The sequence below is a fragment of the Protopterus annectens genome, chromosome 2.part0 (assembly GCF_019279795.1).
Source record: "Protopterus annectens isolate FY-2018-M chromosome 2.part0, PAN1.0, whole genome shotgun sequence".
In the NCBI taxonomy this organism is placed as follows: Eukaryota; Metazoa; Chordata; order Ceratodontiformes; family Protopteridae; genus Protopterus; species Protopterus annectens.
The window spans coordinates 1771834552-1771852083 of NC_056728.1; the positions used below are offsets into that span (position 1 = coordinate 1771834552).

Genomic DNA, 17532 nt, shown 5'->3' on the forward strand with positions numbered 1-17532 from the left:
CAAAACTGCTATTCAAATTATAACTTGCTACAGATCACCCACCATGTCCCAGGACTCCCACTCCGCATTCCTGGAAACACTGGGAAACAAAGGTCCTACCAAACACCCTGATATTGGGGGATTTCAATTACCCAAACATTAACTGAGAGAACTACTAGAGTACAAACTCCTTTGCCCAACATTTACTAGAATTTATAAACTTAAACGCCCTGGATCAACTGGTTAACACCCCCACCAGAGGTGACAACATATTGGACCTGGTCATCACCTACATGGGCAACTGGTGTTCCACACCAGAGGTCAACCTCTCGCTGGTTAGATCTGACCATAAACTAATCACTCTGGATAGCCACATTCCGCCACCACCCCCGGTCAAAGAAACCACCGTGAAAAACTTTTCAAAAGCAAACTTCACATTACTTAAGACTGGGGTGGGAAGTTTCAAAGCCCCCATGCTAAAGGATAACACTGTCCAAGCTGCAAAATCCTTTACTAATGCACTCTACGGGCACCAACAAGAATGCATGGATCGTGCTATCCAAACAAAACCAAGACTCACTTCTCCAAGAAAAGGAAACCAGTCTGGTGGTCCCCTGCCATAAACAAGCTATACAACAGGAGGAGGAAACCAGTACAGAAGAGAGTAAAATCCCAAGAAGGGAAGACATCCCTAATCAGTATCAGCAAGAAACTACCGTTCCCCTCATAAAATCATCCAAGGCTAGCTTCGAAAAAAAAATTGCCATGGACTCCAAAGATAACCACAAGGCATTCTTTAGCTATGTCAATAATCTAAGTGGCAATTCTCAGATCTGCTCGGAGTTAGTGCAAAAAGGCAGAAAATACACTGAACCAACCAATATAGCCGACATCCTGGCAGCCAGGTTCAGAGCAAACTTCACCCCCCTCTCACCCCCAAAAGGGCCCATAACTATACCAGAAGAATGTAGTGCCCCTGAAATCACAGACAGGTTAAAACAGCCCTCTCTAAAGCCAAAAACACAGCATCAATGGGACCGGACGGTGTCCCAGGCTGCATCCTACACTAGCTCAAAGATGAACTAACCCCTCACTTAAACACACTGTTTAAACTCAGCCTCTCCACAGGCTATGTGCCCACAGAGTGCAACAAAGCAACGGTTATTCCACTCCACAAAGGTGGAGCCACAATGGACCCCGGGAACTATTGCCCTATAAGCCTAACTAGCTTGGTCTGCAAAGCTATGGAGCGCATCATCATGGATCTCATTAACAGAGGAACTGGAAACCTCCAAACACTGGACCCTACCCAGTTCAGCTTTGTTTAGGACAGATCATACCTCAAACCTGGTGGACTTCTTTGAGACAGTTATCATGGCTATAGACGAGGGAAAGGTGGTCCCGCACAGCCTACCTAGACCTTGCAAAGGCCTTCAACACCATTCCCCACTCAGGTATTATAGACAAGCTCACCAGCCTGAACATAAACCCCTATGTCACAGGATGGGTTGCCAACTGGCTCACGGACAGAACCCACATGGTAAGAGTTGCGGGAGCTAGGTCTGATTCTAAACCGGTTACAAGTGGCGTTCCCCAGGGTTCAGTCCTAGGACCCCTCCTGTTCCGCATATACTTCTCAGAGGTACAAGCAAGCACAGGAGGACTATGGCTGACCAAGTTGGGCTATAATTGACTCTCCGGCTGACACAGCCAGCCTCCAAAAGGGTCTCACTGAGACAGATATCTGGTGTCAAAACCATGGCCTCAAGCTAAATGCCAAAAAGTGCATAGTCATCCCCTTCGGAAAAAAACAAAGTACCCACAAACTACCACATAGGTGGTAGCCCCCTAAATATGGAAGACGTAATAAAGGATCTGGGGACCCAAGTAGATAGTAACCTCTCCTTTGAAAATCAAATTGCCAAAGTGGTTAGAAAATCCTTGTATGTGGCCCACCTAATCACAAATGTGTTTGCATCCAGATCGAAAGAGGTTATTGGGCCCCTCTATGCATCACTCATCAGACCCATCAGAGAGTACAACGCCCCATTTGGGTTGTACCTTACAAGACACCTGCAACAACTGAAACGACTACAGAAGTACCTCACTAAGAGGATCACTGGCCTCAAGCAGATGCCTTATGCAGCTCGACTGAAGAAACTCCAGCTGTACTCTGTTGCATACCACCTACTCAGAGGTGATCTCTGCCTGACATACAAGGCCATGTCCAACCCAGAATTGATGGACATGCTCCACTGAAAGAAAACCATATCCCTTCCAGCCACACGCTCCAGGGATCTAAACCTCACCACAACAATAAATAGGACGTGCTGGAGGGATAGATTCCTGTCCGAGAGACTTCTCATGCTCTGGAACAAGATTCCAATCAACATTAGGCAGAGATCCTCGCTAACCCTCTTCAAGAGGAACCTTGACGAGTAGATGGGTAACAGAAAGTTTACCCCAGGGATCACTTCAATGGCTCTGCTGGACAGAGGCACAGGGAACTAATCTAAGGGGGCAGCGAAAGCCAACACATTCTGGCTAGGCTTACAAATGCCTTCGGGCAGATAGCCTAGTACCTACCTATGAACCTATATTAGGTGCCCCATCCAACTGTCCAAGTTGCACTTGAATTGGGTTAGGCAGGAACCCTGCTTCACACAGATGGAGAGCCTGCTACAGAGAAGGGGTGGTCTCTGGGAAACATACCTATCTACATCCTAGACAAAGTGTAAGCCTTTAGAATGGCTAATTCTGATGCTGTTTTGTGGATAAGCAGGAGGTTCAGAGTGGGGTCTGACAATGCCCTGTACGACAGCCATAGATCTCTGCTCAACAGCCTGTTGGAAACAGAATACAGGGTAGGGCCCTGAAGTGGTTTTCACAGGAAGTTACTTACACCCTGTATTTTTCTGAGGAACCACTGTGGATGTTCCAACTGTTGGATAATCCTAGTTGGGTACATACAAAAAAAGCACAGTACTCAATGATGAGTCTAATGAATGCCAAATACAGTGGAACAAGGACTTCCTTGGACCTAGATGCCATACCTTTGTAAGTTGCACAACATAGAATGATTTTTCTCATTACTGTAGACACGTGATGGTCAAAATCTAGATTACGGTCGTGTGCGTGTCCGCAGGTCCCTGACTACTGGGTCAGCTCTTAAGGATGTATTGTCAGCATGACAGTTATCAGAGGTGGATGACTTCCCAAAGGATACTAGGATTATAGGAGGTTACTAAGCTATCAACCTAGAAGCCATTTCATGCCTAGCCGTTTTGTTGGTATTTAAGTTTAATCCATAGCTTTGAGAACAGTTATTTGTCTGTGTCAGCCCTTCCTGGAGAACATTTGTGTTGATGGGGGATTGTATAACTGCTCTTCATTTTATACCCAACCTCTTGAGTTTGTCAACAATGCCCATGTTCGGTATTGTGTCAAATGCCTTGGCCAGATCAAGGTAGGCAGACCAGGACTGCCCTGTTTATGTTGGCAAACAAGTCCAAGTGACAATATTTGAGTTAGATCTGCAGAAAGTAAAGCTGATGATTACTGGGGATTACAATTTACCAATTATTCCTTTGCTAACTGGCAATGTCAAAGATTTCAACCCGTGACAAAATACAGTTGTGCAAAATCTTACCATAACAATAAAATGTCTTTCTCTTCACTGTTGCAGTATTTATTACATGAGGAAGTTCCCCTCCATAGGTGACCAGACATTGGCCAGTATACAAAAGATTTTTACTACTGCAGGGAGCATGGTACAGTGCACGTAGGCTGTGATCGGATTTCGGCCATAAAAGTGACGGACGGACACACCATCCTCAGAACTGACTGCCCCAGGAAAAATGCCAGCCTAAGGAAGTAGGGCAAGAATCAAAGAAGAAGCAAGGCCAGGGGAAAGGAGGGAGGGAATACTGCAACACTGAAGAGGACGACATCTATAGTTATGGTAAGATTTTACAGAACTGTTCTATGTCCTTCTATTCATGTTTATTACATGAATGAGAGTAACAAAGCTCATGACATAAGGGAGGAAAGTGCAGCAGAAGAACTTTCCAGGAAGCCATGCAGTATGGTTCTGGCAAACCCTCCTCTAGATTTAGAGATTCCATCTAATTTGTAGTGTTTGGTGAAGGTATGGACTGAGGTCCATGTAGCTGCTTATGAACAGAGTTAGTTTTCAATCCCTTGAAAGAGGCCCCAGATGAGGTAACAGCCCTGGTGGAGTGAGCCCTAACAGAGGAAACCATGGTGAGCGTAGCAAAAGGTAATATAGTCTTAGAAATCTAGGAGGAAATAGTTTGCTTGGACACAGCCCGCCTCTGTGCCCTGGTGTGGTAAGAAACAAAAAGCTGATCTGACTTTGTAACAGCTTTGATTTTGCCAAAATAAAATCTAAGTTGTCTGTGGACATCTAAAGTATGGAGCACTCTCTCACTAGGGTTGGGGGGGGGGGTAGGCAAGTGGATGGACTGATTTAAAGACAGGTCACGGACTACCTTAGGCATACATGAGGGGTTTGTGCACAGGGAAGCCCTGTCCTTGTGGAAGACCAGAAATGTTGGAGATACCATAAGGGCCTGTAGCTCAGACATTCGTCTGGTTGAAGTTAAGGCTAGGAGTAACAGTTTTCCAGGAGCAGAACTGCGGAAAAGCTGAAGTAGCTGGCTCAAAGGGTGGGAGAGTCAGCTTTTCCACAACAAAGTTAAGGTCCCAGAAAGGTGGAACAGGTTTTCAGGCAGGTCAAATGTATAGGACTCCAACAGATGAGTAGAAGGCCATCACTCCTGAAGACTGCCAGCTTAAGGCAGATATGGTTGACATATGGGCTTTCACTGAAGAGTAAGCCATGTCAGAATTGAGCAAGTCACACAAATAAGATATTACCAGGTGAATTTCCACTGTCAATGGGGCCTGGTTTCATTTCAGACATCAGATTGAAAATCTCTTCCATTTGGCTAAAAAAATTCTGGTATTTGGTTTCCAGGTCTCCACTAGGACTGTAAACATCTTCAGAAAATAGGTGTCTGAAAGGAATTTGTTACCCCATCACCCACAGGGTCAATTTCAGAGTCAAGAGTGGGGATGGATGGGGGTCCCTTTGTCTTTTGTGAGAAGGTCCACTTTGAGGTAACTTGTGTTGATTGCCCTTGGCTAAATGCAGGATGCAGTAGGAGAGAGAACCAGCGCTCCCTTGGTCAGAAGGGAGTCACCAGCAAGATTTTTGGTTTGTCCTGCTGACTTTTGGACAGGACAGACTTTTGGATTGAGAGGAAAGTAAGGAAATGTATAATGGAAACATCTCCTTCCAAGGAGAAGAAAGGGCATCCACTTTCCAGACCAAAGGATAAGGCTCTCTGGCACAAAACTGTGGAAGTAAGTTATCTGTTCATGGGACAGGCAAAGAGGTCTGTCTGAGGAAAACTTCACTGGCGGACAATGTCTAGAAACGCATCCCTTTGTGCGATCATGTTTGGGACCTGCTTAGGTAATCTGCCACACAAGTCTGTGAAGATGGATGTACGCTACCCGAAGGGTCACCTGGAATTTTATTGCCAACTCCCAAGCCTGAAGAGCTAACCTACATAATAGCTAGTATTTGACACCCCCCCACCCCCGTTTGTCCACATGCCAGATGACGGTCACATTGTCTGTGAACAGCTTTAGAGGTCCTGGTTGGAAGAGGGGGATGGAAGGTTTGCATGGCCAATAGCAGTGCACTCATCTCCCTTACACAGATATGTTCCTTCAGTTGAGAGAAAGAGAGGCCAGACCCCTTGTGCTTTCAGGCACCCGAAGATTGCTGCCAGCCTACATTTGAGGCATCTGTGAAGATCTGTTGAGGGGGAGCAAGAGGGTGTAAGGAAGTCCTGAGTTGAGTGACACGATGTGTCCACCACTGAAGTTAGCTCTTCAGATAGGGGATGAGAGGAATGGAGGATTCTAGGTGATGTATCCAAACTGACTTTAGATACCACTGACATTTTCTCATGTGGAGTTTTGCAATGGGGAGCACAGGAATGGTGGCTGTCATGAGGCCCAAGACCCCGAGGAACTTTCTGGCTTGAAAGTGGTGAAACAGCAGAAGATTTCTGAAGTGAGGTACTGCACCTTTTGTGGGGGTAGAAAGACTTTAATAAGAAGATCTGTTTGTATCCTGCACCCCACGAAAATCTGATCCTGTGAAGGGGTAAGAAATTACTTCTTTAAGTTTATGGTGAGTAGACTGATGGTAAGGGTGATATTTCATACCACCAACTCTGTGGAGGTAGCTAGAAGGAGGTGGTCATCCAAATTAGGGCACACACATTTTTCCTCAAGTTTGTAGTAGGCAATGACAGGAGCTAGACATCTGATGAAGACCCTTGGTGCAGCAGAAATTCTAAACAGCAAAGCAGAGCTGAAAATGCCAAGATGATACAGAGAAGTGTAAAAGCTTCCTGTAGTTGGGATGGATGGGTACGTGCAGATATGCAACTTCGACATCCATGGTAATCATGAAGACTTGCAGCAAAATAAGTTGGAACCAAGTCTGGAGAGTTAGCATGCAGAAAGTGGGTACCCTTAGAAAGGTACTGAGATGGGACAGGTCAAGGATGGGTCTCCAGGGGCCTTCCTTCCTGGGCACCAGGAAAAACCTGGAATAAAATTCTCTTCCTAATTGGTTTTTGGGAACACACTGGATGGTCCCTTGGTTTATTAATTCTAACAGAACCTCTGGGGAAAAAGGTAGTTTCATGGGAGGTTGAGGGATGCCCCTGAAGGAGGGTAGGTGATCTTATACCATCAAGTCCTCCTTCTGAACAATGGAGAGGACCAAGGAGTCTTGGGGTTATGCTTTCCCAGGCTGGGAGGGACAGGGGAAGGCACTAGGAAAGTGGGATGTGGGTGAGAGTGGGGGAAGAGTCAGAGAGGACCGTTTGTCTGGAAAGGGATGATCTATGGCAGAGTTGCCGGAGGTGCCCTAGGCTGTTGTGGTCTCCTGTCAAACTTTTTTGTTCTGGGTTGTGTGTACGTGATTGTCTACACACAAACAGGTTTTGCAGGATAATTTCTGTGGAACTTTGGTACTGGGGAAACAAAAATGTGTTTCAATTCTTGCAATTCCTTGCCCTTTTCCTGCAATAATTTGAACAAGTTAGCAAATGCAGGGCCAAACAAAGCAGAGTCGCCCAAAGGAGCATCCATAGGTTCCACTTTTATGTCCTCAGGTAAGGGGCTGGAGTCTCAGCCAAGAAAATCTTCTTAATACTGATCCAGCAGCATCACAGCAGCATTTTATGGGGTGGTGTGTCACTTGAGAAGATGCACCAAGTAAGGAGTAGCTGAGATTTTGAGTCAGGCAAGTCTGCAATTTCCTGTGAAATTGTGCACATAAGCTCTAAAGTGAATTTGGTCATGCATGTTTGGTAATTTACAGCCCTAAACACTGGAGTGGCAGACGTGTACACTTTTTTTGCCTAGTCTATCCAGGATCCTGCTATCTTTAACCTGATGGGAAGAGGCTAGTTGACGGCAGTAATCTGAATGGCTTGTCAGAAGCCAGAAAAATAACATAAGGGTCCACAGAATGGCATATGAAGAGTAACCTCCAGTCCTCTGGGACCTTAAAGAAGTGAATTGGTCTGGCATCTTGGGGAAGGGTGGCTGTGAAGCTGGTGCCTGTGAAGCTGAGGTAAAAGAATCAAGAAAGGCAGGTAAGACAAGAGGAATGGCAGATGGGCTAGGTGATTCCACCTGTAGTAGCTCATAGTATCTTTGTACTTCAGATACTTGGGCGCTATTCCATTTAAAATGGTCTCTCATTTTAGCTAGAGTTTCTCCAAAGAAAAGGTCTTCCATAGGTGAATCTTTTCCACTGGAGTCCTCTTCTGGGGAGGCATAAACCAGGGCGGAAGAGATCTGTGAACAGTAAGCCTGAGATTCCTCTCCTGAAGATGCCTCTTCCTCTGAAGAATCCTCTTCCCTAGTCCTTTTAAGTGGAGAGAGGAAGCTGTAAAACATGGTGGAGGCCTAAGGGACATAAGGCCATTGAAAAGGCCCTGAATGAACTGCTGCCAGTCGCTAACCAGTCTTTTGGTGGGGACAAATGTTTGGTTTTCTGTTTCTTTTTTGCATACAAGTCTATTCTATCTAGGGTAGGAGGCCCCGGTGTAGGCCTACATTCTATCAGATCAATTTCCACCTCTTCTCTAACAAGGATCCGAGGAATCCCCTTAGGGTTTTCCATTATCACGAGTTGTGGTCCACCCCCCCCATCCGATACGGATACCTACTCAGCCTCTGCGGACGTGCTTGTGCTCGGATCCAAGGTGGCCCTGAGGTCAGGCTTGGCCTGTGGCTCTGAACTGTAAACCGGATGAGTCTATGAGCTCGCCTCTACCTCAAGAGAGACGTCTGTATCCACAGGCACAGCAGAAGGTTCAGGCCATTGTTTTTTGGCCTTCTGCTTCAAAATCGACTTGCCCTTGAACCCCAAGGATCCCTCCATAGCACTTTTTGCTAGCAGCTTTAAGCGCTGATTCTCTAGATAGCTAAACAGGATAATCTACTCAAGGTCTTTGGAGCAAATGTCTGACAAATAGCAACAGTTTCTGTGGAAATAGATTGGGCCTAGGCAGAAAGTACAGTTGTGTACACTTACTATAAATGTAGCTGTTCGAGTGTATTCACTGTTGCAGTCATTACATTTGGGTAGATTCCCAAAGCTAAGGAAGGGAGGAGGCAGTTAGAGAGCATTAGGGCCAGCTATTAGGCCCTGCAAGACTGCAGTGGCAAAACCATCTCTGGATTTAGAAAAAATTGGCAAGTGGTAATGCTTGGTGAAGGTATGTACAGAACTCCAGGTAGCAGCTTCTAGGACGTCCCTAGTAAGAACACCTCTGAGAAAGGCTGTAGAAGTACATGCATCCCTGGTAGAATGGGGTCTTATCCCCTGTAGGTTTTCCATGGTGTATATAAAAGAAAGAATGCAATGGCCTATCCACTTAGAAATAGTTTGCTTTGAAATGGCCTACCCCTCAGCCCCTGCAGCAAATGAAACCAGCAGCTGTTCGGATTTCCTGAGAGGCTTAGTCCTGTCCAAGTACAATCCAAGTTGCCTGTGCATGTCCAAAATGTGCAGTATTCGTTCCCCTTTCTTCTGTGGATTAAAAAAGAAGGTTGGCAAATGAATGGACTGATTAAGGGCCACACTGGATACCACCTTGGGCGTAAAGGAGGGACTGGTCCTGAGGGACACCCTGTTCGCATGAAAGATGATGAAAGGCTCCACTGCCATGAAGGCCTGTAATTCAGACACCCTTCTTGCTGAAGTGAAGGCTAGAAGGAAGGCTGCTTTCCAAGAAAGGAATTTCAAATTTGCAGTTGCAGCTGGCTCAAAAGGGAGGTAAGAGTGAGCTTTTCCAATACAAAGTTAAGGTCACAGGCTGGAGTAGGGGCTCTCCTGGGTGGTCTTAAATTTTTGGCCCCTCTGAGGAATTGCTTCAGCAGTGGATGAGAGAAGTGGGGTGGCTCCGTATTATAATGTGCAGAAATGGCAAAGGCATGAATTTTAATGGAAGAGAAGAAAAGGTTCTAGTGAAGCATCTCAGTTAAGTATTGAAGAATATGCAGTAAACTGGGCACTGTTGTGCCCATCCTCTGAGTTTGGCTCCAGGAACAGAATATTTTCCACTTTTCAGCATAGGATTTTCTAATACTAGGCCTCCTTGCCTCCAGAATGACATCCATCACTTGCATACTGAGGGTTGGTAATGGAGAGCTCAGGTAATTAGCCAGGCTGCAAGGTTCAGGGTTAGAAGCTGGGGGTGCAGAATCTGGCCCTCCTGCTACGACAGCAGTGAAGGGGTCTAAGGCAGGTGCCATGGGTCCAGCAGTGACACTACGCAAGAGGGGGTACCAGTGCTGGCGTGGCCAATCTGGTGCAATGAGTATTGTCCTTGGTTTGTCCCGTTTGATCTTTAGTAGAACTTTGGAGAAGAAAGGCAGAGGGGGAAAGGCATAAACTGATAGATTTTTCCAGGTGAAGGAGAGGGCATCCACTTTCCAAGCTTGTCTGTGGGAAGTCCTTGTGCAGAATTTGTCCAATTGGTAGTTCTGAGAGGAGGCAAACAGATCTATCTCTGGGCTCCCCCCATTTGTTTCTCAACATGTTAAATATCTTTGGTTCCAGTTTCCACTCGTGTGGGTCCATGAAATTTCTGCTTGGGTCTGCCAGTGTATTTAGCTTGCCTGGCAGGAATTGAGCTTGTAGGTACACTTCCACAGAGCCATGGCTAGTCTGCAGAGAGGGTATGAGTGGCACCCCCCTGCTTGTTTATCTACCACAAAACAGTGGTGCTGTCTGTCTTTACCAATAATTGTCCTGGAAGAATGTGGTCCTTGAAGGCTGTCAGAGAATTCTGTACAGCTAACATTTCTTTTTGATTGATATGCAGGTGCATTTGACTCTGGTTCCATTTGCCATGAATGCACTGCCCTGCCAAGTGCGCCCCCCCCAAGCATAGTCTGATGCATCTGTTGTTAGGGTTTGGGCAGCAGGGGGTAGAGTGAATGGCAGTCCCTTGTTGTGATGGCAGGCCTCTGCCCACCAAAGGAACTCTTGTCTTTATACAAGGAATGACAGGAATCATTGACACTAGGTCCTGAGAATGTTAACACCATAGGCTTTTCAGATACCATTGTAGTTTCCTCATATGCAGTCTTGCATATGGAATTAGTAGAATAAAAGAGGCCATGAACCCCAGGGTTTGCAGTATTTTCCTTGCAGACAGCTGGGTCTTTGTGGTCAGTAGTTTGAAGTAGGCTGTCAAACTTGTTTCTCCGGCATGAGGTAGGCCATCTGGGAAGTTGTATTCAAGCTTGCTCCCAGGAATACAGTTTGTTGGCAGGGTACTAGGTGTGATTTCTTTTAGTTTATGGTGTACCCCAGTGAAGTTAGTAGTTTCTTTACAAATGCCAGATGATTTAACAGTATGCCCTGGCTTTCTGCCTGAATTAGACAATCGTCCAGGCATGGGTATATTTGAATATTTCTTTCCCTGCAGAACGCAATGACTGCAGCTAGGCACTTTGTGAATACCCTGGGCTCAGTAGATAAGCCAAAGGGCAGTGCAGAGAACGGATAGTGCATGTAGCCTGCTCTGAAGCGTAGGTATTTTCTGTAAGATTCCCTTATTGGGATGTGCAGGTAAGCTTCCTTTAAATCCAATGTTTCCAACCAGGCATTTTTGCCTAACATGGGAAGCAGCTGATGAGTTAGCATTTTGAATTTTGGGATTACCAAAAAGGTGTTTATGATAGACAGGTCCAGGATAGGATGCCAGGAATTGTCTTTTCTTGGTACCAGGAAAAGTCTTGAGTAAAAACCTTGCCCACATTCCTCCTCTGGGACAGGCTGAATAGCCCTGATACTTAGGAGAGTGAGAACCTGCTTTTTAGCCTCTGCCCACTGACTTGGGGGTAGGTCTGGCCAACTGCTTGGTGTCGGTAAGGAGTGGAAGTGGAATCTGTATCCTTGGGTAACTATATTTAAAACCCATTTGCCCTGGGTGATGAGTTCCCAGTTTTTTTTGCATGGAGGGCAATCTTTCCCCCTAAAGGAAGAGAGTCAGTTGAGCAGAGCTTGGAAGATTTAATGTTAAGTCATTGTGACAGGTTTACCATGGGGGGGTGCCTTACTACTTCCTGCTTTAGAAGTGGGAGACCCCCACTGCTTAGGCCTTTGAGTACCTTGAGACTGAAGTCTGGGTGGTCTGCTGGTCCTGGGTTTGGACTGAAGGCCTGGAAGAGACAGGAAAGGACCAATTCTTAGAAGGCCAGTGCCTACTAAATCTGGGAGGCTGTAGTTGCAGGAAATATTTAACAGTTTGTATAGCTTTTTTCTCCATCTTTTTAAGTACTTCTGCTTTGTTGCCAAACAGGCGGTCTTGGTTTAAGGGAGCATCCAGTAATTTAGCTTTAACATGATCTGGCAAGGCTTGCTCCTTAAGCCAAGCATGCCTTCTAAGTACAGATCCAGTGACAGCAGCCCTGCAAGATGCCACTAATGAATCAAAACCACATTGCAAAGTAGGTTTTCCAACTTGTTCAGCAGAATGCATTAAATCCTGTAATTTCAGCACGGTCAGGAATCATCATTTTCTGTTTAAGCAATCCAATAATATGCTGCTGATACTTTTAACATATGAAACTGGCAGTTTAAGGCTCTAATGGCCAAAGTAGCAGAAGTGTATACCTTATTCCCTCATCTGTCCAGGGCCCTGGAATCTCTATCAGAGGGGGTAGGGTTTTTTGGCAGTAGTGGCCTTAATGCCTTTGGGTCCCTGTGAAATGGTCTCTGGATCCACAGTAGGATTCTTAAAGAGGAACCTGAGTAAGTCAGGTACTCTGTAATACCAGTCAGGTTTCCTGGGAGCCGGAGATAATGTGTCTGCAGCCAGGCTAGATTCTAAGAAGACATCGTCTACAATGACCAGTACAGGAGGGATAGCTAAAGGCCTGTGTTGAGGGAGGAGTAAGAATTCCCTAAGCCTCTTTTTGGAGTCAGAGTAATCCTGGCTGGCTTTCCTAGTGGAAATGCTCCCTAAGAGTTTGCAAAGTTTCACCAAAAGAGAAATCTTCTGGAGGGGAAGCAGAGGGAATAGAGTCCTCTGCATCAGAGTCCTCATAGGTAGATAAGGGCAAATCCTGGTCATCAGAAGAAACAAATTTCAGAATCCTGATCAGAAGAATCAGAAAGAAAATCAGTTATAGGTTTCAGAGGGAGAAGGGTTGCTTCCCCTGATTAGAGTGATAAGGTCTTCAGCCATTCTTATTTGTATTTTAGGCATAGGGGTCTGACCATGCAGTCAGTTTTCTAGGCTTGGATCGAGTTTTAGGCCTTGAAGAAGAAGATGGAGTCGGTTTAATATGCAAGTCAGTAGGCCTGAATACACCCTCAGAAGCCGGTTGCCTGCATAGCAGCTCCAAACCCATCCAAGGTAGAGACATCCGCAGGTTCCATTGTCAAAGAAGCATCTTGTGACATACCAGACTCCGAATGGGTCTCAGTAGAGGCCTGCGAATCTGAGTAGTGGGTATCAGGGGCCGCGAAAGCGCCTCACTTAATACCAGCGAACTGGCGACTAGCTTAATGGTAGAGTCTTCAGCAGCTTTGGACCCATGTGGTCTGTCTCGGTCGTTATCTTTGCGTTTTTTCAGAATGGTCGGTAGTCGGGTGGCTTACCGAAGTAAATTCTGGATAATTGAACAGAGTACCAAAACAGTTAGATGCGAAAATGAACAGATGACAAATAGTTTGAGGATTGAATAAGGTACGAATAAGGCACAAAACCGACAGCTAGGGATGTCGTGGTCTGGGCCTAAGCAAGGAATGCAGTACGAATTAAAATCTGAGGTATTTGATTTCCACAAGTAATACAATTGTTAAGTTTTACTGACATCGGTTTAGAACAAGAAAAAGGATCCCCAACAGGGTACTTAACTTTAATGAAGACTTTGGATCTGAAACTCGAAAACGAAAATTTCAGGAGTCTGCCGACCAGCACTTGCGAACTGCTTCTACTTTGGGCACCGCACAGCAAAAAAGACTGATTAATTGTGTCGGCTGCATGCTTTATACCCAACTACCTGACATCATAGAAGATGAGACAGCAACTGACGCAGGACCCAAGACTTTGATAATCAGGCCGAGTGAGAGCTACCTGCAAGCAGATAACCCAAATGTAATGACTGCAACAGTGAAACACGAAGAACATCACGCACTGGAGATGGCTATCCTTGTGTGAAATTTGTCTTCCACTTTGGCACTTGCCTCTCTTGAACGACAAATTCTTGAAGAATTGCAAATGACTCTGAGTCAGACCATATGTTGGAATATGTCATTCGGATCTTGCCGCAAACAAGCTCTGAGGATGGTGTGTGCATACGTCACTTTTATGGCTGATGTCCGATCGCAGCTTGTGTGACATGCCATGCACCCTACGTAATAAAAGTCTCTTGTATGCTGGCCAGTGTCAGGGAACTCCCTCATGTAATGAATGCTGCAACAGATGAGTAGCACTACATCACTCCTGAAGACCACCAGCTTAAGCCATGTTGTGATTTTTTTCTCTCTCCTACTTTAGTTTACTTTACTAAAACAGCAAGAGATCCACAACACTGGGGAGAAAAGAAGGACCCAACAGTAGTCTACTGAAGGAGAACCTGGAAATGTGATATCTTATTTAAAGATGATGTAGTAAATTCTGTTAATCAGCACCCATGGGGATTGGTAGATGCCGGATTACTGTAGTTTCTGGTTGCTTGAGAGTTAGTATTAAAAATAGGCCGGACTAATACTGTACCCTATACTGTGTCTGGTTTGAGTTGTCGTCAGGTTGGGGGGGGGGGGGTTTACTCCTCTCTTCCTTTTTAAAACTCAATCTCTAAAGTTGTAAGGTATGTTTCTGTGGGGAGAAGACAAACTGCAACAAATGAAAATTGTACTGTATTTCTTTCCTATTTTTTGGCCTGTTGCTCGAGTTCCAGTTAAGTGACCTTTTACTGTACTTGCAATTAATGCTACCATATCTGTGGATTTTTGGATAATTCAGCAGCACACAGCCTTTAAAACTTAAAGTAAGCCTACAAATTCTGAATATGTTTAGACCTTAGATTTAGAAATTTTATACACTTAGCCTCCCCACTACTCTATGGTGTGGCTTTCAACAGGCACAACATGGGGGCATAACTCTGTCACAGAAAACTAGCCCTAGTGACAGCTTTGCTTTTCCTCCCAAGAAACCAATGCCCCATTAGGACTCTCCCTAGAATCTAAGTGCAGGATATGTCCATGCAACCCAAACATATCCTCCCTAACCTTTTGGACAGGAGAGCTGACAGTGACAACTCCTCTTTTCCAATCTTCACCCAAGCACACACTTCCATAGGACACACTGCTGATCAAAACTGGGTCCATGCAAGCAGATGGCAGAGACCAACAAAAAAGGTTCCTAGTCTAGCAGCAAAGGGCTCCTCCCAATTCTCTGCCATGTGCACTTTAGTAGATGGACCTTTTAATGGCATTTGATTTGTTAGCCATATGCTCTCCCTTTACATCAATCAACATTTACAGCAAGTTATATACAATAATGTACTGTGTTATTTATATGCTGTATACTGATGCACATGGGGATGCTCCCCATGCATAAGTGCTTCTTCTGCATGGTAATAACAGAAACAATATGTAAATGCTGATGTTATAATGAGACAAGAAAGCAACATATATTTATAAGGACATCAAATATCAAGGCTGAACCTAAAGCAAGGGTAATTAAAAAGATTCATACAAAGTCTTACACACGAGCTTTTGCTGTAAAATAACAAGATCATTAAATACCTTTATCATCGTCATCCTCTTTTTCAGAGTTTTCTTGTCCTTTGACTCCATCTAAAATAGAAGGCAGCACAAAAATAAGAAACAAATGCAATGTCTTAGTCTGATCAGCCAAACACAACTTTCAATCAAACTGTTCAAAAAACAAATGTGAAACTGCCCAATTATGAAACAGACTTCTACAGAAAATATTTCAGAGACCTGTTAATATGCTGACTGCACTCATTTTTACAGATGCATTGCTACAGGAAAGCCACTAATCACTACAGTCACTTCCTTTTGTTAATCTGCAATTTTATAGACAGACTGCAAAATTACCAAACTTAAGAACACTAGCTCACTGTTTCCATTCATAACTGCTGACATAACTGACTAATTCACAAAGATTATGACGCTGTATCAGAGGAGGCTTAAAAAAAGATGTATACTGGAAGTGCAGTGGTGTAAATTCTTACCATAACAGTACATGTCCTTCTCTTCACTGTTGCAGAGTAAAAAAGCTAGGACTAGGACGTCGAAAGCTGGGAAGAGCCCTCAAAAAACTCATGCAGAATGGCTTGAGCAAAATCTGCTCTGGCCCAAGAAACTATATCCAATTTATAATGCTTAGTAAAGGTATGCGCTGAAAACCAAATAGCAGCTTCAGTAATGGAATTGGTGTCCAACCCCTTGAAGAAAGCACCAGCAGAGGCAACACCCATAGTGGAGTGAGCTCAAACGGATGTAGACAGACATTTGCCATGAAAAGAAAAGAAAGAAATGGCCTTAGATATCCATGAAGTAACAGTTTGCTTAGACACAGCCAAACCCAATGTCCTGGGATGAAGAGAAACAAAAAGATAGTCAGTTTTACCAATGGCCTTGGTTTTATCCAAATACCTGAGCTGTCTTGTACAAACCTAAGGTATGTAGAACCCTCTGACTAGCAGACTGAGAAGGAAAAAAAGAAGGGAGTTGAACTCCCTGATGCAAAGACACCTCAATGACTATCTTCAGCATACTTGAAGGATTAGTACAGAGGGACGCACTTACAAAACTGTTTGCCCTCAAAGTGAGATGCCAAAGGAGGATTCAAGGGCAGACAGGCAGAAATAGCTAAAAAATGGGCCTTAAGAATAGGCCTAGCCAGACTTGAGAAACTCACACAAATAGTTAAGAACCAGAGAGTCACCCCACTGAGAAAGGATCCTGGTTATGAGCATGGCACCAGAGAGACAATCTCCTCCATTTGGACAAACAAGACTTTCTGATTGCAGGTTTTCTTGCCTCCTGTACAAATCTGAGCATGCCCTTAGAAAAGAAGTGCCTAAAAGAGATCAAAATTATATCACCCATACTGTCACTGCGGACGGATAAGTGGCCCCTCGTCTTCGCAAGGGGTTCCAATCAGTGAGGTAACTTGTGATGACTGCAGCCTGGCCAGATGCATTAAGAGGGAGAACCAGTGCTGTTTTGGCCAAAAGGGAGGTCGGTAAAAAGATTTTTGGGGAGCTAGGTATTTTGTGAATACCCTTGGGACAGAAGAGAGGCCAAAGGGCAAAGCATAGAACTGAAAATGAGAGGAAGAAATAGAGAAACAAAGCATCCTGAAAAGATGGTGAATAAGCAAATGAAGGTAAACCCTTCACATACAAGGCACAAGAGGAAACAGGATTTGAAGAGTAATCATCTGAAAAGATGGAACCCTGAGAAAGGTATTGATCAAGGAGAGAGCCAGAATAATTCTCCAAGTGCCTTCCTTTTGTGGGACCAGGAACATACTGGAGCAAAATCCCTTCCCTACCTGTGAAGGAGGGACAGGTTGAATAATTCCCTGGTCCACCTCTGAGAAATTAAGTTCTTCCAGAGGAGGTTGGGGAATCCATAAAAAAGGAGGGAGAGACTTCCACACCATGAAGTAACTCTGACGGATGACAGAACCCAAGAATACAAGCCATTTCACACTGAACTGATCGAAGGAAGGACACTGAGGAAACTCGGAGCTATAATATATAACATTAAGTATCCTGTTTTTTGTTTATTTTGTTCTTTATTTCTTTGTTATTTATAGCACTTTGTGTACTGTGCATTTTTCTAGCTAGTTTCACTGTGTGTGAGGTATTAACTGGAAATTGTCCACTTTTATTAAGCATCTGTTGGGTTGTTTGTTTCTGATAACTTGT

The 17532-nt window shown here is 44.7% G+C and overlaps 1 protein-coding gene across 2 annotated transcripts in view; it reads right to left on the bottom strand.

Annotated features, from left to right (window-relative positions):
- LOC122793619 (ATP-dependent RNA helicase DDX19B-like) overlaps positions 1-17532 on the bottom strand; it is a 622575-nt gene that overhangs the window by 299986 nt on the left and 305057 nt on the right. For both annotated transcript variants that reach the window (XM_044061802.1, XM_044061801.1), the window contains exon 4: positions 15374-15424. In XM_044061802.1, the coding sequence (XP_043917737.1) occupies positions 15374-15424 (51 nt within the window). The remainder of the gene's footprint in view (positions 1-15373; positions 15425-17532) is intronic.